Source organism: Oncorhynchus tshawytscha, linkage group LG22 (assembly GCF_018296145.1).
Source record: "Oncorhynchus tshawytscha isolate Ot180627B linkage group LG22, Otsh_v2.0, whole genome shotgun sequence".
Classification (NCBI taxonomy): Eukaryota; Metazoa; Chordata; class Actinopteri; order Salmoniformes; family Salmonidae; genus Oncorhynchus; species Oncorhynchus tshawytscha.
In genome coordinates, this window is record NC_056450.1 from 8,372,882 (window position 1) to 8,399,628 (window position 26,747).

Below are 26,747 nucleotides of genomic sequence, written 5' to 3' on the forward strand. Positions count from 1 at the left end.
AATTGAACTTATACGTATAGGATATGTTCCTTAATTTGTAACATTGTGTGGTGATTTCAGAGGCGGTACCACAGGAGTGTTTTCCTGGAGCCCAGAGTTTCCCCTAATCTGGTAGGTTAACATAACCAGGTAAAACTCAGAACCCTAGCTGTAGGGCGTGACATGGTAATAAATGGTTGTAAAATGGTTTTATATGGGCTATGATGGGACCAGATGTTTCTAATCAGGTCATATTGTAAAAAAAAAAATAGACAACAACTATGATTGGATAAAAGAACTAACAGAGCTGAGCTTGATTTATGCAGGGTTAGTTCTATTGTCCATTGCAGTTGTTTTCTAGTTTTTTTTTAACGTAGTGTCCACTGTTGGAACATTGCAGCGGGGACTTGCTTCCATTAAGCCACAAGAGCATTGAGGTCAGGCACTGATGTTGGGCGATGAGGCCTGGCTCGCAGTCGGCGTTCCAATTCATCCCAAAGGTGTTTGATGAGGTTGAGGTCAGGGGTCTATGCATGCCAGTCAAGTTCTTCCACACTGATCTCGACAAACCATTTCTGTATGGACCTCAATTTGTGCACAGGGTTATTGTCATGCTGAAACAGGAAAGGGCTTTCCCCAAACTGTTGCCACAAAGATGGAAGCACAGAATCGTCTAGAATGTTATTGTATGCTGTAGCATTAAGATTTCCCTTCACTGGAACTAAGGGGCCTAGACTGAACCATGAAAAACAGCCCCAGACCATTATTCCCCCTCCACCAAACTTTACAGTTGGCATTATGCATTCGGGCAGGTAGCGTTCTCCTGGCATCCGCCAAACCCAGATTCGGCGTTGGACTGCCAGGTGGTGAAGTATGATTCATCACTCCAGAGCGGTGAGGTTTACACCACTCCAGCCGACACTTGGCATTTGCGCATGGTAATCTTAGGGTTGTGTGTGGCTGCTCGGCCATGGAACCCATTTCATGAAGCTCCCGACGAACAGTTATTGTGCTGACTTTGCTTCCAGAGGCAGTTTGGAACACGGTAGTGAGTGTTGCAACCGAGGACAGACGATTTTTATGCGCTACGCACTTCAGCACTCAGCACGCTACGCGCTTCAGCATTCAGCACAAGCTCACTCGTTCTGTGAGCTTGTGTGGCCTACCACTTCACGGCTGAGCCATTGTTGCTCCTACACATTTCCAATTCACAATAACAGCACTTACAGTTGACCGGGGCAGCTCTAGCAGGACAGAAATTTGACGAGTTGACTTGGAAAGGTGGCATCCTATGACGGTGCCACGTTGAAAGTCACTGAGCTCTTCAGTACGCGCCATTCTACTGCCAATGTTTGTCTATGGAGATTGCATGGCTGTGTGCTCGATTTTATACACCTGTCAGCAAGGGAGTGTGGCTGAAATAGCTGAATCCACTCATTTGAAGGGGTGTCCACATACACTATATATACAAAAGTATCTCAAACTTTGAAGTTAGTATCTTGACATTCTTAGATAGTATCTCGACATATCGACATAAAAAAGAATAATTGGAGGCGGGTATGGGCTTCCATATAAAAGACATTCCAAGGGCTATATTTTGTAATAAAATGATTGCAATCAAAAACACAAGGATAGAGAGAGAGGGAGACGGTGGGGGGAGAGAGAAAGAGATAGAGGGTGAGAGAGCGAGAGATCTTACAGGTGTTGCCTACACAGGGAGGGAGTGGGAGATTTTTTAACGCGGTTTGTTGGAGATGGAACAAAATCCGTTCCTCAAAGTAACTCGGTTTTTATAAACAAAAGGATGCTCCGTGTTCAACACTCAACAGTAACTTGGACAAGCTACCGAGGGCGACAAAAAAAAACATTTTTAGCAACTTCGGGTTGGTTATTTCCCTCATTTATTGAGATCTATGTTGGACTTCATAAGTAACCGCACTGTACTGATCTCAGTCGAAACGGAGAATTACCGTAGAAGTGGTGGTGAGGAGTGATTTTTTATATTCCTTCTCTTCACTTCCCGGGCTTCTCCTGCTTAAAAGTGCGCGCGCCCTCGGCTATTTATTTGACGCGCGAAGTTGTTCGCGGAGTCTCATCGCACCTGGGAGGATTCGTACCTGGATACACTCCATTCAAAGACGCCCGGTGGAGATATCTTCTTGACTCCAGTGTCATTACAGTAGGAAGACAGAGAGTGAGTAACAATAAGGCGCAGTGCATGCTTTTTGATTTGATGTGTCCGTTCCCCAGATTTGTCATGGAGAGAGTGAGACATGTTCTGAACAGTAATACAAACGAATATAAATACTGTAGGCTACCTATAAGCTACTAATAATTCGATTAAGTATATAACAAATAAAAATTACTTGATAATTGGAAGTGAATTAAATTCCTTTAAAAAAGGCTGTTAATTAAATATGTAGGGATCGCTTGGGATGAACATAAAACTACATTTTGTCAGATTTTGTAAAATTTTGACCTTGTAAGATCTCATAAACGATTTCAATAATTGGCTTATTTGTGCATGTATCTGAAAAGAGGACCTGAAATGAAACACTGTCCTCCATGTAGAAAATACCAGTTGTTTTAAATGAGAGTGGTCAGTGTCAAACCTCAAGGAGCGTTTGAGTTGTAGCTTGGATAATTATATTAATTGGATGGGATAATATAAAATAATAGAAATATAAACACTATATGAATGTATTTTGTTTCCTTCATCTTTCCACAGACTTTGTGCGTCCCAGAATACCTTGGATCACAAAATAAAGATTTTATTGGTTTCTCTCCCCGGCACCCTCCAATTAGACCAGGAAACCCTATAATACCACTACCATCCTTTAAACACAGAGGACTAAAATTATTCTGACAGGAAGGGAACTCTGAACACATCGACTTTATTTTTTCCTTCTCTTCCTATCTTTTCCCTCACAGCCATGACACCTCTATTAGGTGAGATGCAGTCCTTCGTAGGGGGACATTAAGTAAAGCAGATGTGCTCTATTTAATTAACAAGAGACTGTGAATGACTCTTCATTAAACAAACAAAAAACAATTGCCAACTACAGTACATAATTAGCTGAATTTGGCACCTGATGTCGAATCAGTGAGCTCTGGATAAGTTCTGATGTCACAAGTTTAACTATTGTACTCTCTCTTGGGCTGGGTTTGGTTGATGTTTGATGCACAGAAAATATAAGGAATTTATTCAAAGCAGAGACTAGAAGAACTCTGGAAGACAAGAACTGGGAAAAAAACGGGTGAAAGAGGCTTAATGAAATAAATGATGTTTTCTATAAGCTGTCCAACACAATCCAAACCAGATCTTTGTCCAGATCAACTACAACACAGTGTTGCCTGAACACTGATTTTAAAATAGTTCAATCCTGCTCCTTCACCACCCCTTTCCCTTCGTCATCCCCCTGTCCCCTGTTGTTCCTCTCTTCCCTTCGTCATTGATCTCTCCGTCCGCCATCTTCCTTTTTCTCGCCCACATTCTACTCAGGGTGTCTCAATGGACCCTCTCTATTGGCTGCCTGTGGTCCTAGTCTGAGAGCACCAAATTCATACAGCAGCCAAACCTCTCCATGCACTCCTTCTAGTCTTTCATTCACCTACCCCCCCTTACACTCTTTCATATTCTGTCTCTCTATAGTCCACCCTGGCACCCGGCAGCATTCCGTCTAAAGGGGAGGAGGACTTTCTGACCCTGGCTGCCTCTCGGCTCAGCCGCTGGAAGTGTGTCATCGGAGCCGCCGTGGGCGTGGCCATGGTCCTACTCCTCCTGATCGCCATCCCTCTATTGGTCCACACCGCCAAAGGTGGAGGAGCTAACCCAGGAAGTGGCGGAGGGGGGACCCATTATGAGATGCTGGGGAGCTGCAGAATGGTCTGTGATCCATATAGTACTGCCCAACCAGGCCAGGAGCTGACAGCCGTGTCCCCCCAACCGGACTACCCTGGGCGGAAGAAAACGGGGTACCGCGGGGTCCCTGGGATCTCTGGTCCTCCGGGCGACCCAGGGCCCCCTGGGGAACCAGGCAAGCCAGGCCCACAGGGGCCTCCCGGCCCTGGACCTAATGGTTATGTCCCCTCCTTCTACAGCCCTAAGATTGCCTTCTATGCAGGGCTAAGGAAACAGCATGAGGGCATCGAGGTGTTGAAGTTTGATGATGTGGTGACCAATGTAGGGAACTACTATGAGCCTAGTACTGGGAAGTTCACCTGTCCTCTACCAGGTATTTACTACTTCACCTACCATGTTCTGATGAGGGGTGGAGACGGGACCAGCATGTGGGCCGACCTGAAGAAGAACGGACAGGTAGGAGAGATAGAGAGTGTGCGTGTGCGTGCATGTGTGTTTGTCCGAGCAACACATCTCCACTGACCATTACCTCAGAGTCACTAATTGACTCATTTTCACCTTTGCTATACAAGATTGGTCACTTTCAATTCACATCACATTCCCATGTACCTACGGGTCGCAGCAACACGGCAGCAAAATATAGCTAAGAAAATATTTTCCCTCATTAAAGAGAAGTCGTGCTTTAAAAACACCATTTACACTTTCAAATCACAGTTACTAATATTTGTATTCCCATAAGCCGTAGCCAAATGACAAGTGGCAGTATGCTGCCGTCGGTCTTCACCAAAGGAAAGTAAAATGAGTCGATATAATACACCAGGATTGTGTCCCAAATGGCACCCTATCCTCTATATAGTGCACTATATAGGGCCCATAGGAATAGGGTGCCATTTGGTATTATACTCCAGGACTTAAATATCTCCTAAATGTAAGCGCTAAGGAGCACTGGAGAAATGTCTGTCCTTCAGTGTGTGTACCAAATGGCGCCCGATTCCCTACATAGTGCATTACTTTTGACCAGAGCCCTTTGGGCCCTGCGCTGATCAAAAGTAGTGCACTATAAAGGGAATAGGGTGCCATTTGGGGCACAGGCTGTCACAACTCGGACGAGTCAGCTTACACGTCAGATAGATAAATAAATAATGAAAGTGAAACTGACAGGCCACTCATCCCTCGTTCCCTGTTCTCTCGTTCCCCTGGTACTAATTAAAGATAGAGGGCCTGATGGTGGGAAGAGGAACAAAAAATTGGAGAGGAAAATAAGAGGTGTGGGATAAATCACAGGGATTTAATTTGAGGACTTTAACACTGCTATGTTTTCATCTGAATAAATCAGACAGTCACCACGTTCTTTATTTTAGCAGTGTGGCATTCAGTCCTTTAAATGTGTCCAAAGCCTGAGTGAATGTATTTGGCTACCAGTTAGCGATATCAGATATATTGTCATTCTAGTCATCTCATCACCCTGTTAAATCATTCATAACTCCTAGATTAGATCCTCTGAAACACCACCCCCACCCCCCACTTCTGCCTCCGCTCTACCCCCGTATGCCCCTCTCCTGCCTCTCCTGCCTCTACCACCCTCTACACCCTCCTCTCTCTACCCCCTATCCTCCACTCCTACCCTCCTCTCGTCATTGTCCATTGATTGTCCATAAATTATAGTTTCACTCAATTCAATTATTTAACGTCACAGAGACCCACGTCCATCTCACAACCATCAGGTGGCCCCGTTTATTTTAACAGTTTATATAGAGATCAGATCTCATATTAGAAATCGGTTTAAAGCGACAGTTCACCACTTTTTACCCTCTTATTCATTATCTCCAGCACAATATCAGTGTTCATGTTCCACTCTAAATATAAGAAGATGATTTTTCGAGTTACCGCGACTGCAGCCTAGTCAATTCCCCAAAAAGTTTTTCGGGATATGTATTTAGCTTACTTAATCTCGGAAACCCAGAACTAAAATCTTGCCTAGTTGCATCTGATGCTCAAGTCCTGTGGGGAGATGTGTTATAAAAGTTACCAGAAAGAGGGGCGAGAGCAAGGCGGTTGCACCACCCTTCTCTCTCTCCGCAAGTTGCAAGTCTATGGGCCAAATGTCCCCTCCTCTTGAGATTGGAAAGATGCAAGTACCTGCGAAATCATGATTTGTCCAAATGGTCAGTGACGAAAAACCAGCGCACCAAGACAATGTTCCTTGTCAGTCATTGCGTCCCACAGTCTGTTGACAAATGCAATGATACCAGTTGTGGTACGTGCATCTGTCCACGCGAGAGATTAGATGTATGTAGATAGAAGTGTGGTGTAAATGAATCACTACTGTTTTGCTGCATGGTCTTATTCTTGTAAGAGTTCAAATTCGAGTTGATGATCATTGATTAGTAATGCCTGACCTGTGTCTATATATTCCTCTCTGTCACGTAAACTGATTGAGATGGTGGCTGCCTGACCAAGAATAAAGTAATGTCCTGTTGAATTCCGTATGCTGTCTCTTGTCCAAGTCGTATCGTTCATTTACCTGACTCTTCGTACCCTCCAAACGGTGCATTACATTCTGAACACCTGAGGCAGAAGAGCTCTATCCCTGAGGCTATATCCCTATCAGTGATGGTACAGTATCTACAAAATGGCCGCTGTGTCCAACATGCTGTATTCCTCCTGACTTCAGAGTCAAAGGACCTCTTCTTCCATTGCCGCAGGTGCAGCAGTATTGCAACTTTGTGAGAAAGTTGTGTGTCCCCCAAATGGCAGCCTATTATCTCTATAATGCACTTTTGACTGCAGCCTATAGTCCTCAAGTAGTGTACTATAGGGATTAAGTAGTGTCCTTTAGGGACACGCCCCACAGTGTCTGTCTATAGCTGTGGCTTTAAAGGATTATAAATACAAAATATCAAAGTTCATAGCCACAACGGCATTGTGTTGGTCTGACTGATAATTAAATGAATCAAGTAAAAATATAAACATGGGAGAAAATGCGTTCCACACTGAAAATCTATGTGAACGCCCACACCCCCACCAAGCTTCTCTCATTGGTGGTGCTATATTAGAACTACTTCTTAGTCACCATTTACATAGTTACATTCTGTTTCCAGACATCGATCAATGCCTCAGTTATTTTCCATGCCCTGGTCAGCGTCCGTATGGTAGTTGTTTCTAAATCAGACGCAGGTCACGGAGTCCACACAGGACATGAAGCATGTCTATAGCCAGCCAGCCAGCTAGAGGTGCAGCTAAGCCCTGTGTGTCTGTCCAGTGTCCACTCTAAGGCAGATAGATTAAGCAAGTGTGTGTGTGTGTGTGTGTGTGTGTGTGTGTGTGTGTGTGTGTGTGTGTGTGTGTGTGTGTGTGTGTGTGTGTGGTGCTATGGCCGTAACCTTATTAGATCTTAGACATGTTATAGAAAGCGACTGTATGTGGCTGTTAGTAGTGGTTCTATACAGTATGTGGTGGTTAAAGTTTAAAAACCCATCAGATTAATTAATTGATTCATCCACTCCTCTGGAGTGGTAATATCTTGTGTTACCATAACATAACCATTTTGACCAAGGTAATGATATAGACAAAAGTAATATAGGCTACATATATTTGCTCTTAGCAATGTGTTTTCTCATAGATTATTTAAATAACAACGATTGATTGTCATCTGTAAAGGTCAGCTTGTCATTCTGCTAGACGTCCGTAGTGACAAGCCAATATTACATTAGCATCTCATGTTGCTGATGACAGTGATGCTGTGTTGCTGTGACTTCCCATTGACACCCAGCATATGTCATCCTCCTCATTATTTTGGGCAAACTGTGAATGGGTGCTTTTTTCCCTCAGGCATATAGTCGGAGGGAAGCTCAAGTTAAAAACGCTGGCATGTGGCCACTTTTGATTTCCCCAATTATTCAAAGAAGGAGCAGTATAAGTATAAGTCTATTATTTTGTAAGATTTTTTAACATAATTTATTATGCATGTATTAAGCATAATATTTGGGTGCAGGGGCTTTTATGGTAGAACTATTGCTCCAATATGTGAAAGGATTATTTACGTAGGTCTGCTATTTTTGCTGGTAATGGTGAAATGACAGAGAGACAAACAGTCGTGAGGGAGGCATGGTAGGATTATGAAGGAGATTCATGTGGAGGTGGGGGTTGTGTGGGAGCAAGAAAGAGAGAGTCAGAGCAGAGAGAGAGGGACAGAGAGAGTGAGAGAGAGAGAGCGAGAGAGAGAGAGAGCGAGAGAGAGAGAGCAAGAGAGAGAGAGAGAGCAACAGGGGGATGGAGATGGCCAGGAGAGGGGGAGTGAGATCCTCCATGTGAGGCCGCCACACTGAGCGGATCCTGGGGCTTCGAGGAGAAAGGGGGCCCCTGGGGCCAGCCTAGAGCCTGGGGCTGTCTCTCTATCTGTGTCTGGCTGGGCCTGGCCCTTTCAACACAGAGTCTCTGGTTAACGGTCCTGGAAAGGAGGGAGCGAGGGAGGCAGCTGCACTGTCATTTCATATACAACCTGGGATGTGTGAACGTGTGTGTTGAAAGAGTCAGACAAGGGTAGACGAAAGGAGAAACACAAAACAGAAGGACCAGAGGGATGAGAGGAGGGGGGTGGTGGTGAAGGAGGGCTGGGTGTGGCTAGGGTAACAAACTGATCAAGCACAGCTATTCTGTGAGACCAGCAGGGAGATGTGAGGGTATACAAAGCCTTGTTTTTATCTGTAGTGCCTTGGTCCAGTGGTAATAAAACTGACAGGATTCATTGGCTGTGATATACTGACCTATTAGAGCGAAGCCAATAGAAAAGTAGCTCTTTAGAGAGGGGACTCTCTCTCTCTCTCTCTGCTGCACATGGCAAGACAAGACAGGCAGGCAGAGAGCGAGAGCGGGGTGAGGAGAAAGCAGTAGAAATAGAAGATTTATTGAAAAGGTTTTAGCTGCCCCAAGAGGACTCTTGGTTGGGTTTTACAGGGAAACAAGCTACTTTAGCATTGCATTGTTTTCTAGAGTTTTGTTGGCATTTTACATGAATGAGGGTGAGTGCTAACAACATCTAATGGGCTACCTTCTTATAAATACAGTTGACTATGTCAGTGGCATTACTGTGATATGCAAAAGATCTCATTTACAATATATTATACTTTGGGCTAAATTGTACATTTTGATACCATATGTCAAGGTTTCTCTTCTTCTCACAGTCCTATACAATAACAGTCTAGACTACGAGGTCTGAATATGTAATTAAAATGAAAACAAAGTTTATCGTCTGCGTGCACAGATTTGCAGATAAATGTGCATTTGGAAAGTATTCAGACCCTTCCCTTTTCCACATTTTGTTATGTTACAGCCTTATTCTAAAAGGATTAAATTAATTGTTTTCCTCATCAACATACACATTACCCCATAATGACGAAGCGAAAACAAGTTGAGACATTTTTCCAAATGTACAAAAAATTCAAAACAGAAATACCTCATTTGCATAAGTTTTCAGACCGTTTGCTATAGGACTCGAAATTGAGCTCAGGTGCATCCTGTTTCCAATGATCCTCCTTGAGATGTTTATTTAAAAAAAAAATGAGGAGGTAGGTCAGCTTTAATATTGCAGATAGATTGTAGCTTCCATCAATGTAATTGTCTGCATCATTTCCAATCCCCCACACATATTTTTGTAAATATATACAGTTTAATTCAAAAGTTTGGACACACCTAATCATTCAAGGGTTTTCCTTTCTTTTCACGATTCTCTAGATTGTAGAATAATAGTGAAGGCATCAAAACTATGAAATAACACATCATGTAGTAACCAAAAAAGTGTTAATAAACAAGATTAGATTCTTCAAAGTAGCCACTCTTTGCCTTGATGACAGCTTTGCACACTACTGGCATTCTCTCAACCAGCTTCATGAGGGAGTCACCTGGAATACTTTTCCAACAGTCTTGAAGGAGTTCCCACACTTGCTGGCTGCTTTTCCTTCACTCTGCGGTCAAAGTCATCCCAAACCACCTCAATTGGGTTGAGGTCGGTTGATTGTGGAGGCCAGGTCATCTGATGCAGCACTCCATCACTCTCCTTCTTGGTGAAAAACCCCTTGCCTAGCCTGCAGGTGTGTTGGGTCATTGTCCTGTTGAAAAACAAATGATAGTCCCACTAGACGCAAACCAGATGGGATGGCGTATCGCTGCTGAATGCTGTGGTAGCCATGCTGGTTAAGTGAATTCTAAATAAATCACTGACAGTGTCATCAGCAAAGCACCTCCATGCCATCACGCCTCCTCCTCCATGCTTCACGGTGGGAACCACACATCCGTTCACCTACTCTGCGTCTCACAAAGACACAGTGGTTGGAACCAAAAATCTGAAATTTGGATTCATCAGACCAAAGGACAGATTTCCACCGGTCAAATATCCATTGCTTGTGTTTCTTGGCCCCAAGTCTCCTCTGAACAGTTGATGTTGAGATGTGTCTGTTACTTGAACTCTGTGAAGCATTTATTTGGGCTGCAATCTGAGGTGCAGTTAACTCTAATGAACTTATCTTCTGCAGCAGAGGCAACTCTGGGTCTTCCTTTCCTGTAGAGTCCTCATGAGAGCCAGTTTCATCATAGCTCTTGATGGTTTTTGCGACTGCATTTGATGAAACCTTCAAAGTTCTTGAAATTTTCCGGGTTGACTGACCTTCATGTCTTAAAATAATGATGGATTGTCATTTCTCTTTGCTTATTTGAGCTGTTCTTGTCATAATATGGACATAGTATTTTACCAAATAGGGCTATCTTCTGTTGTCACAACACAACTGATTGGCTCAAACGCATTAAAAAGGAAAGAAATTATACCAAATTAACTTTCAACAAAGCACACCTGTTAATTTAAATGCATTCCAGGTGACTACCTCACGAAGCTGGTTGAGAGAATGCCAAGTGTGTGCAAAGCTGTCATCAAGGCAAAGGGTGGCTACTTTAAAGAATCTAAAATAGAAAATATATTTTGATTTGTTTAACACTTTTTTTTGGTTACGACATGATTCCATACGTGTTATTTCATAGTTTTTATGTCTTCACTATTATTCTACAATGTAGAAATTAGTAAAAATAAAGAAAAACCCTTGAATGAGTAGGTGTGTCCAAACTTTTGACTGGAACTGTACATACAGTGAATTCGGAAAATATTCAGACCCCTTGACATTTTCCACATTTTGCTACGTTATAGCATTATTCTAAAATTGATAAATTGCTTTTCTTCCCTCAACAATCCACACAACAAACCCCATAACGACAAAGCAAAAACAGGTTTTCCTAATAGTTTGCAAATGTATAAAAAAATGTAATAATGAAATATCACATTTACATAAGTATTCAGATCCTTTACTCATTACTTTGTTGAAGCACCTTTGGCAGCGATTACAGCCTCGAGTCATCGAGGTTATGATGCTACAAGCTTGGCACACCTGTATTTGGGGATTTTCTCCCATTCTTCTCGGCAGAATCTCTCAAGCTCTGTAAGGCTGGATGGGGAGCGTCGCTACACAGGTATTTTCAGGTCTCTCCAGAGATGTTCGATAATGTTCAAGTACTGGCTCTTGCTGGGCCACTCAAGGACATTCAGAGACTTGTTCCGAAGCCACTCCTACGTTGTCTGGCTCTGTGCTTAGGGTTGTTGTCCTGTTGGAAGGTGAACCTTCGCCCCCAGTCTGAGGTCCTGAGCGCTCTGGAGCAGGTTTTTATCAAGGATCTCTCTGTACTTCGCTCCGTTCATTTTTCCCTCGATACTTACTAGTCTCCCAGTCCTTGCTGCTGAAAAACATCCACACAGCATGATGTTGCCACCACCGTGCTTAACCGTACGGGTACGGGTCAGGTTTCCTCCAGACGTGACGCTTGGAATTCAGGCCAAAGAGTTCAATCTTGGTTTCATCAGACCAGAGACTCTTTTCACAAAATCCAAGCGGGTTTTCACGTGCCTTTTACCTAGTTTCTCCGTCTGGCCACTCTACCATAAAGGCCTGATTGGTGGAGTGCTGCAGAGATGGTTTCCTTCTGGAAGGTTCTCCCATCTCCACAGTGAAGCTCTGTCAGAGTGACCATTGGGTTCTTGGTCACCTCCCTGACCAAGGCCCTTCTCCCCCGATTGCTTAGTTTGGCTGGGCGGCCAGCTCTATGAAGAGTCTTAGTGGTTCCAAACTTCTTCCATTCAAGATTGATGCAGGCCACTGTGTTCTTGGGGACCTTCAATGCTGCCAAAATGTTTTGGTACCCTTCCCCAGATCTTTGCCTCGACACAATCCTGTCTCGGAGCTCTACGGACAATTCCTTTGACCTCATAGCTTGGTTTTTGCTCTGACATGCATTGTCAACTGTGTGACCTTATGTAGACAGGTGTGTGCTTTTCCAAATCACGTGCAATCAATTTAATTTGTGGACAACAGAAAGTAAAAAGCCGCTCCCTGCTGCTCATGCTCCCAGATGATATTTATTTACGACAGGCATCAATATCCCAGGTGGGGGTGGAACATCCTATATATAGGGGCAGTACTCAGTGACATCACTTCCTGAAACAGGAGGTAAAGAAAATGTAGAACATAGTTTCCCAATATTAACATTCAATGAATCAAAATATATGATCATACACAGGGAATGTGATCAATATTTACAGTAATACACATACAATATTAAATTAGGATAAAAACAAACACAATTTAGACATTGAAACTATAGTCAAACTCCTCGTTATGGCCAAGAGGAGACAGTGTGTTCAGCCTGTGGATCCAGAAAGAATCCCTTTGAAGAAGTTTCCTCTCAATGTCCCCTCCCCTGCGTGACATCTTGACCATTTCTATTCCAATGTATCTCAGAGAACTAATTGGGTGTCCAGCTTGTACAAAATGAACAGCAACCGGATGTTTTGTCTCACCTGTTCGTATGTTGCTGCGGTGCTCACTGGTCCGTGTCTTAAGGCTTCTATGGGTTTTCCCTATGTAAGACAGACCACAAGGACATTTCAACATGTAAATAACATTGGTGGTAATCAGGCCCTTGATCTTAAATCGTTCTCCTGTGCGGGGGTGGGTAAGCTGCATCGAGAACACTGGCCACATTTGTAATTACCTTCCGGAACCTTGTCCCAAAAAGTTTCCCTTTTCTCTGGTGGGTAATCAGATTTAACCACAATATCTCTCACGTTTGGAGGTCTTTTAAAAACCATACGTGGGGGATATTTAAAAATGTGTTTCGATTATGGGTCAGTATCAATAATGTACCAGTGCTTCCTGATAATGTCCTTCAATGCCTTACCCAATGGTGAGAATTGGGTAATGCATGATGGTACATGCTCTGCTTTTTCTTTGACTTTTGGTTGAAGGCTTTCCAACTGTGTTAGTCCTTCAAAACGATCATTGCCATGTTTTACCCACTTGTCTTTGTACCCCCTTTGCTTAAACCTTTGTGTGAAGTCCGTGGTCTGTTTCTGATAAGCAGCATCAGAGCTGAATATTCTTCTGATATGACTGAATTGACTTATAGGGAGACTTTTAATAAGTGGACGTGGATGAAAGATGTCACCTCTAAGGAGGGTGTTCCTGTCCCTAGGTTTCCTAGTGGTTAGAGCGTTGGGCCAGTAACCGAAAGGTTGCTGGATCGAATCCCCGAGCAGACAAGGTAAAAATTGGTCGTTCTGCACCTGAGCAAAGCAGTTAACCCACTGTTCCCCCGGCGGCCGAAGACGTGGATGTCAATTAAGGCAGCCCCCCCCCCCGCACCTCTCTGATTCAGAGGGGTTGGGTTAAATGCGGAAGACACATTTCAGTTGAAGGCATTCAGTTGTACAACTGACTAGGTATCCCCCTTTCCCCTATAGAGATCTGTATAGAGGGTGGTTTTGTCCTTAATAACCATCACATCAAGAAGACTGATTTGTGATAGGTCATAAATAATGGTGAAGGTGTTCATTCATAGAGTGTAGATAAGCATGGGATTCCAAAAGTTCTTCCAGGGTGACAGTATAGATCATGAAAATGTCATCCAAACATCTCAGAATTAGGAGAATATTGAAGAGAAATGGGTTAAGGTCTGGATTCAACATCACCTGTTTTTCAAACATTCCTAGATATAGGTTAGCATAATGAGGAGCCATAGTGCTCCCTGTCACTGTCCCTTTGGTTTGGAGGAAAAAGTCTCCTCTGAAGATAAAACAATGCAATTGGTGCTGGGTAGAGCATTAGGGGTAGAACTTGAGGGCCTCTTGGCCACCCTGATGGGGGATGTTAGTACATAGACTGGTAACATCAAAAGTACACAGAATATGATTTTCAGGTATATGGTCCACTGAGTTAAAAAAAAAAAGTATAAAATCAATAGAGTCTCTAGTATACTTGGGGAGGGAGATTGTCCAGGGTTTCACAAAATGGTCTACAAAGGTAGAGATATTCTCTGTCAGAGATCCATTACTACTCACAATGAGCCTGCCTGGTATAGGTAGTGTCATGCGCTTGTGAATTTTGGGTAGAGCGTATATGACAGATGTGATTGGGCAGTCAACTTTCATAAACTCATATTCTGTCTTTGTAATTTCCCCTTCATTCCACATTTTTGACAATTTATAATGGATCAGAGACTTGAATTGATTAGTATGGTCCTTTGGGAGTCTTTTGTAAAATTCATCATCACTAAGTTGTCTCAGAATTTCCTTTTCATAGTCTACTGCATTTAGCATCACTATTGCACCTCCTTTGTCTGCAGGTTTTATAATGATCTTTCAGTTCCATAAGAGTTCCATAATATATTATTTCTCTGCTTTGGACATATTGTGGAATACCTTGTACTATTTATTCTTAGTCAGGAGATGATGTACATCTTTCTCAACTAGGCGGCAATATGTTTCAAGAGAGGGATTTCTTTCGGGTGGTAAAAATGTGATTTTCCTCTTACAATATGTATTTTCCCTTGTCATGTCCTCAGGGTGAGAGTCAGGTTCATTGTCATTCAGGTTATCAATGGGGAAAAAACTTTAGAACTGTTTCCTGTCTGGCTGCTAATATATTCAATAGATTAACATTGGCAGGTGCATAGGGAGCAACCCCATTACCAAAAAAACTCAGTCAATCTCAAACTCATAGCAAAGGCTCTGAATACTTATGTAAATGAAGAATTTCAAGTGTGCAAAAATTTCATTATGGATTATTTTGTGTTTTTATTTTATTTAATCCATTTTAGAATAAGGCTGTAATGTAACAAAATGTGGAAAAAGTCAAGGGGTCTGAATACTTTCCAAATGCATTGTATATACAGATTATATATATATAATGATGTGTATAGACAGTATGGACTGTGTATAAATAGAAAAGGTGTGTACAGCAGTAGTTAAATAGGATGAGCCATGACTAGAATACAGTATATACATTGAGTATACAAAACATTAAGAACATTTTCCTCATATTGAGTTGCACCCCCTTTTGCCCTCAGAACAGCCTTAAAGCTTACAGACCCTTCTTTAACCTGTCTCCTCCCCTTCATCCTACACTGATTAAAGTAAATTTCACAAGTGATATCAATAAGAGATCATAGCTTTCACCTGGATTCACCTCATCAGTCTATGTCATGGAAAGAACAGGTGTTTCTAATGTTTCGTGTACTTAGCTTAAATTTAAAGTGGGTAAAACAATATGTAAACATTATTAAACTGACCCGTGTTCAATGATTCTATTTACATAGGGCAGCAGTGTCTAAGGTTCAGGGCAGGGTACTGGGCTGGGTAGAGGCCGGCTAGTGGTGACTGTTTAACAGTCTGATGGCCTGGAGATAGAAGCTGTTTATCAGTCTCTCGCTCTCAGCTTTGATGCACCTTTACTGTCTCCGCCTTTTAGATGGTAGCCGGGTGAACAGGCCTTTACTGTGTACATACCTGATTACTAATTACTCTGGCGTGAAGGATCAAAAGATCTCTATTTTGAGAGATTTATATGACATAATCATGAACTCTTTTATTGGTTGCCTTGAAGTCTCAAATACAGGTTACATCACTTCTTCAAAGAGTCAGGCACCGTACATAGGCAGAGCCAGAGCTTCCTTCGTTATAGTACTCTGAAGGATAATTATATTATATTTCAGCAGCTCTACCATATCCATGTTTGTGCCCCAAATGGCATCCTATTCCCCATTTAGTGCACTTCTTTTGACCAGAGTCCACTAGGGCTCTGGTCAAACGTAATGCACTATGTAGGGAATAAGATGCCATTTGGGAAGCAATCCATGTCACTTGGAGTTAATACAGGTGCTGGTCATTACAGAATGGGCCAGGGGCCTGACATTTTAATACGGCCGTATGAAATCACTTGACCTTTCAGGTGATCTATTAAAAGATTACGGGATTAAAGATTAATAAGAGCCAGGGATAGCTTCAATCAGAGGGAATGAAGACAGTATGTCCATATTGCACATTGTATTGAGGTCCCTACCACTTTGCCCATTATTTCCAGATAATGTACAGATCGTCCGCGTGGGACTACAAATGAATAGATTAACGATAGCACCACCACAAAGTTAATGAGAGGTTAGGGGAGATGTTGTGTTTAAGAAGTATAGCATGACATATTACCCCTCTGTGGTATATTATAAAGCAGTGTAGACAGTATTAGTGTAGACAAGACCATTGCAAACGTGGTAGAACGTTAAATACCAAATCTCTATTACTTTTGATGGCAAGGGCAGGGGAAAAACTGCTGTCACTATGTCACCGCCATAACCTCTAGCTCCAACCACATGTAATGTCCCCTAACAGCAATGAAGGAAACTACCACGAACACAGACACATACAGGTGGAGTTAACATGAGAAATATCCCCCGGAGGAATCACGTCAGCATGATTCATTAATTAGTATACTGATTTCACGTAACTCATAACAGACATCGACATTGTCTAGGGGGGACAGAATGGGTTTAGACCAGGGCTCTCCAACCCTGTCCCGGGGCAGCTACCCTCCTGTAGGTTTTCACTCCAACCCCAGTTGTAACTAACCTGATTCAGTTTATCGACCAGCTAATTATTAGAATCAGGTGCGCTAGACTAAGGTTGGATCAAAAACCTACAGGATGGTAGCTCTCCAGGAACAGGGTTGGAGAGCCCTGGTCTAAACCCATTCTCTTTCTCTTTCTCTAATGGTTTGTTCACTTGTCTGGCTATCATGATATGTTGCATGTCTTGTCTATACATCTGTCTTGTGGTGTGATCTCAGTCTGGCCCTCACACCACCCATCTCCCTATTGCCTCGTCCCTCAGCCCACACACGTCTATATTCCTCCCCTCTCATTCCCTGATTTCTTTCTCTCTCTCTCTCTCTCTGTCAACCTTTTGCCATCCTTTTACTGTCATGTTTTTTCTAAGTGGTGCGTCTCTGTCATGTTCTTTTTCTTTCGTCCTCCATTCCCCTGGCTCACTGTAGGACTATCATTCCTTTATTCTATCCCTCTGACTGCCCACTGAGCATAGATGGTGCAACAACAACAGAAAGCATACAAACAAGCCGGCATGATCTGCCGGTAGCCTAGCGGTTAAGAGTGTTCGGCCAGTAACTGAAAGGTTGCTGGTTTGAATCCCCAAGCTGACTAGGTGAAACATATGTCCATCGTGCCCTTGAGCAAGGCACGTAACCCTAATTGCTCCTGTAAGTTGCTCAGGATGAGAGCATCTGGTAAATTTCTGTTGAGTATGACTTATACAGAACGTGGGGCCAGTGTTCTCTTGTTCGGGTCTGCCCTGAGATTGGAAGGTTTGGGCTTCAAACCCCGGTTGAGTCATAATAAAGACTCTAAAAATGGGACCCGATGCCTCTCGTTTTGGCACTCAGCATTAAGGAGATGGATTGGGGGTAAGGACCTAGGGGCCATTCTGGCTCAGACAAGGCTTACTTACTAATGATTAGCCAGGTATGTACACTCTTAGAAAAAAGGGTTGCAAAAGGGTTCTTCAGCTGTCCCCATAGAGAACCATTTTGTGTTCCATGTAGAACCTTCTGTAGAAAGTGTTCTACATGGAACCCTAAAGGGTTCTACCTGCAACCAAAAAGGGTTCTTCAAAGGGTTCTCCTATGGGGACAGCCGAAGACCCCTTTAAGGTTCTAAATAGCACCTTTTTTCCTAAGCTTAGCATATAGATATCATAATGTCGCTTGTTGTGGAGAAGGACATAAGGGCTCATACGTGCTTATCAAGCATTATTATACCTTTCAGCCTTAAGTCAAGTGTTACCAATGACACAGTACAGTGGGTGGGATTGAGAGTCATGTTAGTTGAGCTGCAGATCATATTCTGAGCCTGTCATGTGGTGCGGTGTCTTGGAGATGTGCGTCGGTTGTCTGGAGAGCTGACAGAGATCGAGTGGCCTGTGCTCAGAGCCGTGGCTGCCTGGACATGGAGCCTGATAGAGCCAAGGACGGTTAGGCTACTGATGCCAGACAGACATATGACTACAGAGTTGAGATATAAATCTTATATACTCACTCCTCTCTTTTTTAAAAAGACTGTGAATATAAGATAATATGTACTTTATTGTCCATTAACCCCCCTCCCCCACGCACACACTATTTTTGGTCATCAAAGAGCTGCTGTAGCTGTGTATGGGGTTCTCAGGCATGTGTAATGAAGCAGAAGGCTGACTGGCTAGTGTAGAATAGATGAGGAAGAGGTTAACATGGGACAACGGGTCGTCTATGGGGTTGGAAGTCATCCAGTCAGATCCAGAAACAGCAACAGTATCTTCCACCACCAGCTATTGACCTGGGTACGGTTTCCCAATAACGATGGAATTTAGGCTTATGAGTGTTTTGACGATGCATCTTTCCTACAATGGCTGAAGATGTAAGGAAGGGAAACAAAGGAGTTACTCTATCGGACTTTGGGAAGCTACGCTCACGAAAAAAACAGATTTTTAATCTAATAGCCGCTCATTCGGAAAAGAGAATGCAATTTATGTATTTACGATTGAGCAGTCCTTGATCGTCCAAATCCTTTGGTCACGGCTCTGGTTCGGCCACCAGAGATCACCATGTCCTTGGGTAGAGCTTCTGGTCGTGGTGGTGGTAAGAATGGTACTTCGACGTACCCTGTACAGTAGTTCTTAAAGTTGATCTCATTAGAATGCTTCAGAGGTTGTCGGTGTTCTCGTCCTAGGCTACATACGTTTCCATCTGCAGATTGATAACGTGACGTCTAGAATTTGCTTCTTCTGTAGTGATCGATAGTTTCAGAGTTTAGAACCATTTTGCAACATTTGGCTTACACGTCAGTCTGCTTGGTCTATAGAGTGGTAACCATTTCAATGTGGGGACCAGCGTCCTCACGTTCTCTGGTCTTGTCCTTTGGTAGAGTTGTAGTTTTACTCCTTAGTCTGCATGGCCTATGGAGTGGTAGATTTCTGAACCATTTGTAACGTATTCAGCTGGTGCTGCACGTAACTGGTCTTTATTTAAATTCTTCAGCGCATCCTTTTCAACACTTTGGGGAAAAGGGCATTCCATTACGTTTTGCATAATCTCTGTGCTTACGTGGGAGTGGTTACTGACTTGATAAACTTTACATGAAAAACCATTTTCTCATTTAGAAGACTAAAACCACATTTCTATTTTCTCAAAAGTATTCTGATACTAAATCATTCATTTTATACAACATTCAGATGCAAACCTCATAATTGAGAAGTGTAGACAAACAGATACAGTTACAGTATGTGGTTCTACCGTCTTTCATGATGTTACAACATCAAAACTAATTCGACATGAGGGTTCTTTTGGTCTCCACTGACCATTTCCACATTCTCAAAAATTGAAATGTTGCTTAATTCTGAAATTTAGGAGAGGTAGGAGTTTTGGCAGGAGAAGGTACTTTGTTCTACTAAGGTCTCTCCCTCCATACTGCTTGGCAAGGGAAGGTATTTACGACCATCATAAAACTGGCCAACAGCGCCAGGAGAGGGGGGTCTTTGCCTAGCCGGCACCCCCGATCTCAGGACTAACAAGTCATTACACTACGGAAAACTCCCGATGGAGCATGAAACCAGAAGTATTTGAATTTGGAGGGCGCCATATTTCTGAATGGGGCTGAATGGCACCAAAAGATCGCTAAGGATCATGGTGAAAGTGGCCGTAAGTAGCAAATGATCATGGTCAATGTAGTAATTTTCTTCCTGCCTGAGAGAGTACATTTATGAGCACACCACACCCCCTTAGGTGCACTTGCAAAGAGCGTGCATGAGGGTGAGAGCCTCCACATAGCCTGTCGGCCCATGATTGGTCTGTGTCAGCGCGTGGTCCTGTGTGACGACAATGTAGTAGTCAGAATGGAAAGGGGGATACCTAGTCAGTTGTACAACTGAATGCCTTCTACTCAAATGTGTCTTCTGCATTTAACCCATTTAACCCAACCCCTCTGAATCAGAGAGGTGTGGGGGGCTGCCTTAATCGACATCCACGTCTTTGGCTCACGGGGAACAGTGGGTTAACTGCCTTGCTCAGGTGCAGAACGACAGATTTTGATCTTGTCAACTCAGTGATTCGATCCAGCAACCTTTCGGTTACTGGCCCAATGCTCTGGATCACTATTTAATTAAATATCTCAATTTGTAGCGAACTTTAAAATCATTTACTGTGGGGATTTACCTTGAACATAATAAACACGAACCCAAAACGGCCTTCCAAAATGTTTTAGTTTGGCTGTTCTGGTGATCGTAATTTACATAGGCTTTCTTGGGCAGACCAGGGCTTTTGGCACCGCGAGGTTGCTACACAGTAGGCGAGAGCTCATGACTTCACGCTCCAGACCAGACACTGGGGGCCCTATTCTAATCCTTACCCTATAATAATGTACTGAATAAAGATTTGGCACATCATTGTGCACGTTAGGCCATACATCATGACATATAATTAGCCTTCGGACAGTAGCCTACAAGTAGCAAAATAGAACACATTTGATTGAACATTAAATGTATTTCAATATAATTGAAATAGGCCTATAGCCTACTGTATTTATATTTTAATGCAGTCATCTCGGTTTTAATTTGAAGCATTTTTTATAAGTCCCTGGTTTGTATCAATTGAAAGACATTGGCAGCTTTGTATTTGTGGTCAACTTTGTTCTGAAGTTGATCAGTGGTGACAGAGATGTGATTCTATGTTTAGCGGAGATCTTCTGTGTATAAAGAGAAGTGGAAGGGCAGAAAAAGCATCACAACGACGCACTTAGCTGTTCTACGAGTGGCCTGAGGAAGGCGTTAGATTACGAGTGTTTTCACATGCCACGTTAATGACAATGGTTATGGGAAACAGCTAGGCGATTTTACGATGCACCTACCAAGGTTCTAACAATTTACTTAGCCTTAAGGTGCTTTCGGGAAACCGAGCTTTATGATGCTAGCTTAGTGCTAGTAGCAGAGCTCAATATGCATGGTATTGACTGGCTGTCAGCGTCTCAAATGGCAACCTATTCCCTTTATAGTGCACGGCGTTTGATCAAGGCAAGTATGACTGTGGTCCAAATGTGTGCAGGGAATAGGGTGCCATTTGGAGCGCATCTGCTGTGTCAGGCTCAGCCTGAGCGTCAGACAGATTCTCATTTGCATGCTGTTAAGGAGCTCAGTCTGTATTGACCCGCAGGCAGTGGATCATTACTTGTTTGTTAAAACATTTAATTGGGTTTACTCATGTGGACACGTAGGCACACATGCATGAATTAAGTTACTGTTACAATTGCCTATTTTAAAGCTAGAACCTTGATGGTTTTAACTGTATTTCAAGCCATGCCATTTGCTCTGTCTGTTCTGTCCTTCCCCTAACTGTCCCTCTGTCTACCCCTCTGTGTGTGCACGCGTGTGTGTGACAGGTAAAGGCCAGCGCCATAGCCCAGGATGCGGACCAGAACTACGACTACGCATCCAACAGTGTGATCCTGCATCTGGACGTGGGGGACGAGGTGTGTGTACAGCTGGATGGGGGGAAGGTCCATGGAGGAAACACCAACAAATACAGCACCTTCTCTGGGTTCCTCATTTACCCCGACTGACCCTAATCAACCCCCCCCACACACACACTGAAAGGATGAAAGGACATAGACTGAGTGTGGTTTTTGAAATTAAGGAGTGTTTCATGGGTGTGTTGAGTGTTATTTTAAGCCAATCATGACCAAGTATGTTTATTGACCCCTTGTGTGTGTGAACATATGAATATTACAACATGTACAGAATAGGTACACAAGGTTGCATTGGGAAATATACAGCATATGCCATATGTACCGTCTACTAACATAGTGAGTTGGACATACAGTTTAACCAAGATAATCAGTCCTACCCATGCATTCAGCATCTTGAGTGGGACCAAGGTCGGGAGTGTTTTGAATCAATACCAGGTTAGCACACTGAGCTAGAGCCAAGGAATTAGCTCCGGGAGCCATCACAGTTTTCCAAAGTTCTCAACTTCGCTACATTTAACCCCCCTCTAATCCAGTGGGCAGTTCAGTTTAAGACCACTTGGATAGTTCCCAATCACATCCCCTAAGGTAGCTGTTTAAAAAAATAATAGCCGTTGCTGTTTCAAAATAAAAGTCCCCTGCTGTTTCAAAATAAAAGTTCAAAGTACAGTATGATCCCTGTTGTTCATAATCTAGGACAGAACTGCTTTACTGTTATAATATTATTTTTAATTATCAATTGTTTATTGATTTAAGTTATAAAAATACCAAACAAGGAAGGACACAAAAACTGATAAAATAAAATGAAGACAGCATTCAAAGCAAACCCATCTGTTTAAGCACAGATGGTTGACCTTCTATAACCATCACACCATGAGGCTAGGGGAGGACGGAAGGAGAGGAGTAGAATACAAACACACGCACAACATACACACACATACAGTACACACACACACACACACACACACACACACACACACTGAAATGGCAACAAACACAAAAGACTGGACTGAGTGTGGTTTTACAATGACGTGTTTTATGGGTGTGTGATGAGAGAGTTGTGTGTTGAAGCAATCATCATGACCAAGTGAATTTCTTAACCCCTCCTGTCTGTTTACATTTCAGAGTGTGCACAAGTAAGGATATCAGAAAATGTACAGGGCCCGACTTCCCAAAATCATCTTAAGTATAAATTCATTGTTAAAACCTTAGTGTGAGCATCTTAAAAATCTTCAAGCTGTTTTCCAAAACCGTCGTTATTAATGTTGCACGTGAAAACGCTCGTAATCTATGGCATGCCTCAGACCGCCCATAGAAAGCCAAGTGCGGCGTTAGATGCTTTTTGGCCTCCAGCTTAACTTTACACACAGAAGATCTCCGCTAAACATAGAATCACATGGTTTAGCCGCAGATAACGTAAAAACACTACACATATAAAGTTGCAATTGTCTTTGCAATTGATACAAACAAGCGAGGTATAAAAAAATATTATTCAAATTAAAACCAGATGACTCCGTTAAAATATTGATACAGTAGGCTTATAGGCCTATGTCAATTGAGTTATATTTTGCTACTGTAGGGTACTGTCTGTAATTTGTCTCAATATAGTTAATGATGTGTAGCCTAACGTGCTCAATGATGTGCCCAAATCTCGATTTAGTGCATTATTATAGGGTAAGCATTACAATAAGACGCCTCGATATTTGCAGCCATAGTTGATCATATCTGTCTAGGTCAAGGTAAGACTTAAATGGAGAAAGCTGATCCGAAACCAGCGTTGAATTTCTTTCGATCCTATCAGTATCGACACATGCCTCAACGACAGACAGCAAACATTTTCTCTGCGTGGGGTTTTTAGGTATGTTACATCTCTCAAACACTCGTAAACCCAAATCCCATCACTATCGGGGAAATTGGGCGCAGTATAGGTGCACTAACACTTGGTACATTGAATTATACAGCATATTCCATGTCTCTCTTCTACTTACATTGTGAACTGTACATATAGTATAACCAATATCATTAGTTCTACCCATTACACATTCGGAGTGAGACGAACTGGTTATTAAAACCGGATTGTGAGTGTGTGATGCAAGATCGTGTTAGCCCACTGAGCTAAAGCCCGAAGCGTTAGCTTTGGGAGCTAACATGAGTTTTTAGTATTATGTAAAACCATCTGATGTGTATAAACACTACTCTACTCTCTGTACCATTGGGATGAAAGCCTGACAAGCTGACTTCCAAGTTGTACACGGAATTGCTATTAAAATATATATAACAACAACACTGCTGTTCACTTCACTATTCTTACATGTCTGGTTTGGATACCCGGGGATGACATTCACCAGCAACTGTAAATGGACTGGGGACTGTGTTGGAGCCAACTATGTTAACAGGATAAATAAACAGCACATATATGCACAAACACACTAATTTGACATTCATTTGGAGTGACTGCTTGGTGCTTGAACTGTCTGTGTGGAATTGGAAATGTGACCTGTGAGCAGTATGGCTGTGTGTGGTTGTGCGCGAGAGAGAGAGGAATGGGATCGAACTCCCAACGGGTGGCCACTGCCTCAGACCAACCTTTCTTTAAATGGATTTCCAATATGTCTAGTTAAGACACAGCCTTACAATGAAACATTAATATATATTGACCAGTGCTGTAGAAGATACACCCTGCTCTAAAAAATCCATCCAATGTTACTTTTTTAAATGGCAAGGATATCTATCTTGACAGAACTAAACGGACATGAAGTGTAACAGTGTTTAAAAGTATCAGGTGTTTAAGGCATGTGGATTTGAAGCTCTAGGACGCTCTATTAAGTCATCCGTATGACCCGTAACAACAGGTATTAGCTGTCACAACAAACCACGTGTAACCTTCGGTAAATCGAAGATGTTATTTAAATGCTTCCTAAATAATTATGATAAGGATGAATAAGCTATATTACTCTTCACACATGTATGGAGAGCCTATGGAATTGTCGCGTGGTAAATCAAAACAACATGTCAATACATTATATTTGAGGTGATCTTGATTTCTGTGTCTGTGCTTAACGTGTCATGTAAAACGCATGATTAGTTAGAGTTGAAAAGTACACCATTAGAAGCAGATTATTGAACTGGCTTTAAAAAAAAAAATCAATAGTCAGTCCTATGCTTCTGTCACTTTCTCAGGGAATAAATCGATATGTAAGCCTGGTAATGACGGGAAATGAACATATACATGAATTATATGCATGGAGATTTCACCTCAAACTGTCATTGTTACTCTCTAAATTATTTAATTGTGTGTATATAGTTAGCCTATGCTTTTATCCAAAGCGATTTACAGTCATGTGTTGCGCCAATAGGAATCAGACCCTACGACCCTGGTGGTGCAAGAGCTGTGCTATACCAATTGAGTCCAAAAATCAATTTGGCTGAATGATAAACCTTCCATTATCATCTTAATTTTTCAATAATCATCCTAGTTTAGCTATAACTATTATTGGCATTGAGACAGCCTCGCAAGCAGCCTGATCTCACAAGTTCACATACATGTTCGCCACGCAGTGGTAATCAGTCTGGTAATTACTAGGCTAATTGAGACATTTATCTCTGGGATTCCCCCAGTGATATGTATCCCATTTAGACAGATAAACGTTTTTTCCCAGTATTTTCAAATGCGAGGTAGAACTAATTTATGCTTGTATGTAATCTTTGCTCTCTCCTTTTTATTGTAATTTCACTGTTGAAATATTTAGCCATCCAGAGGACGATGTCTCCTCCTCCTTGATTGGTTCTTGAATACTACAGTACCTGTAGTATTGGCAGAGAGCAGAGGGAAACCTTTAATTAAAGGAGAGAGGCCTTCTGGATTTAAAGGGCTTTGGTGAATCTGTTGCCTGTGGGAACGAGTGGGGGATCTTTGCGTGTGTGCAAGGGAGAGTGTGCATGTGTGTGTGAGTAAAATACAGAAAGCGAAAGTGTGTGTGTGCTTAGCCCCCTCGCTTGCTCTCTCCAGTAGTCCTGGCAGATAGATTCCAGTGTAAAATTAATTGGTGGAGAGGTTTTGAGGCAGGTTGCAGGCCATTAGAGGTTCCCCTGTCGAATGCAGAGCCACGAGGATCACACGCTCACAAATTGCAGGTTTAAAATAATCAATACACTTGACTTACATCCAACACGAACACAGGCCTGTGCACACGCTCAGTAATTAGTGGACAACCTATTCACCCCTGTGCTATGATACCTTACCTTTTGCACGCACACACACCGATAGATCTCTTGGCACCTAATGAGAGGAAATAGTTGACTGGTTGTGAGGGGAATAAGGAAAAGGTCAGGAAGCCAGAGAGGAATCGGTCTTGGCACACTAAGCAACATAACATACAGGATTCTACTGGGAATGTTCCAGAACACTGTCATGTTCCAATCGAGAACACTGTCATACAGGATCAGACACTGATCAGTTAACTGTAGTACAATCTCAACGCAATAATTATTTTTTTAAATTCAGTCAGAGCCAAGGAAAGTTGAGGTTGAAGTGGTTGTAAAATACACAAAAGCTCTTAAGAACAATATTACACTGGTTACAAGAGAACTTCGTAACTATAGAAACATGTAATATGAAGAAAACTATTTCCATTGAGTGCCTTTTCCAACAGTACAAACTCATAATGACAATATTCAATAAAAAGCAGACTTTTAGAATTGTAGTCATTAAATTAGTTATGGTTTCATTGTGGGTTTATGGTTACCGCCTAACATGTAATTCACAAAACATGCAGTAGACGTTGCTTGGATGTGCTGAGTACGAATGGTCTTTTTGCAGACACAACACTGCCCTCTTGTGCCCACTTAAGATGGCAACACATTTTTGAGCATTAAAAGACAATGAGTCAGTTAAACATTTGTGGAGCTAAAATTATTGTACAATAAACACTCACAGGTGTATTATGTTCATCCTGTCAAATCATGTTCACAATTTTAATTT

The 26,747-nt window shown here is 42.4% G+C and overlaps 1 protein-coding gene across 1 annotated transcript; it reads left to right on the forward strand.

Annotated features, from left to right (window-relative positions):
• The first annotated feature begins 1,975 nt into the window (after positions 1 to 1,975).
• Positions 1,976 to 21,884, forward strand: LOC112221683 (complement C1q-like protein 4). Its single transcript, XM_024383915.2, has 3 exons — positions 1,976 to 2,173; positions 3,632 to 4,297; positions 21,683 to 21,884. The coding sequence occupies exons 2-3, from the start codon at positions 3,746 to 3,748 to the stop codon at positions 21,860 to 21,862; spliced, it is 732 nt and encodes a 243-aa protein (XP_024239683.2). The 5' UTR covers positions 1,976 to 2,173; positions 3,632 to 3,745; the 3' UTR covers positions 21,863 to 21,884.
• The last annotated feature ends 4,863 nt before the right edge of the window (positions 21,885 to 26,747 follow it).

Excerpts from the sequence above, each read along its gene's own strand:
- LOC112221683 (XM_024383915.2), top strand. The coding sequence starts at position 3,746 with ATGGTCCTACTCCTCCTGATCGCCATCCCTCTATTGGTCCACACCGCC. Across the intron at positions 4,298-21,682 it reads ACCTGAAGAAGAACGGACAG|GTAAAGGCCAGCGCCATAGC; the intron begins GTAGGAGAGATA and ends TGTGTGTGACAG.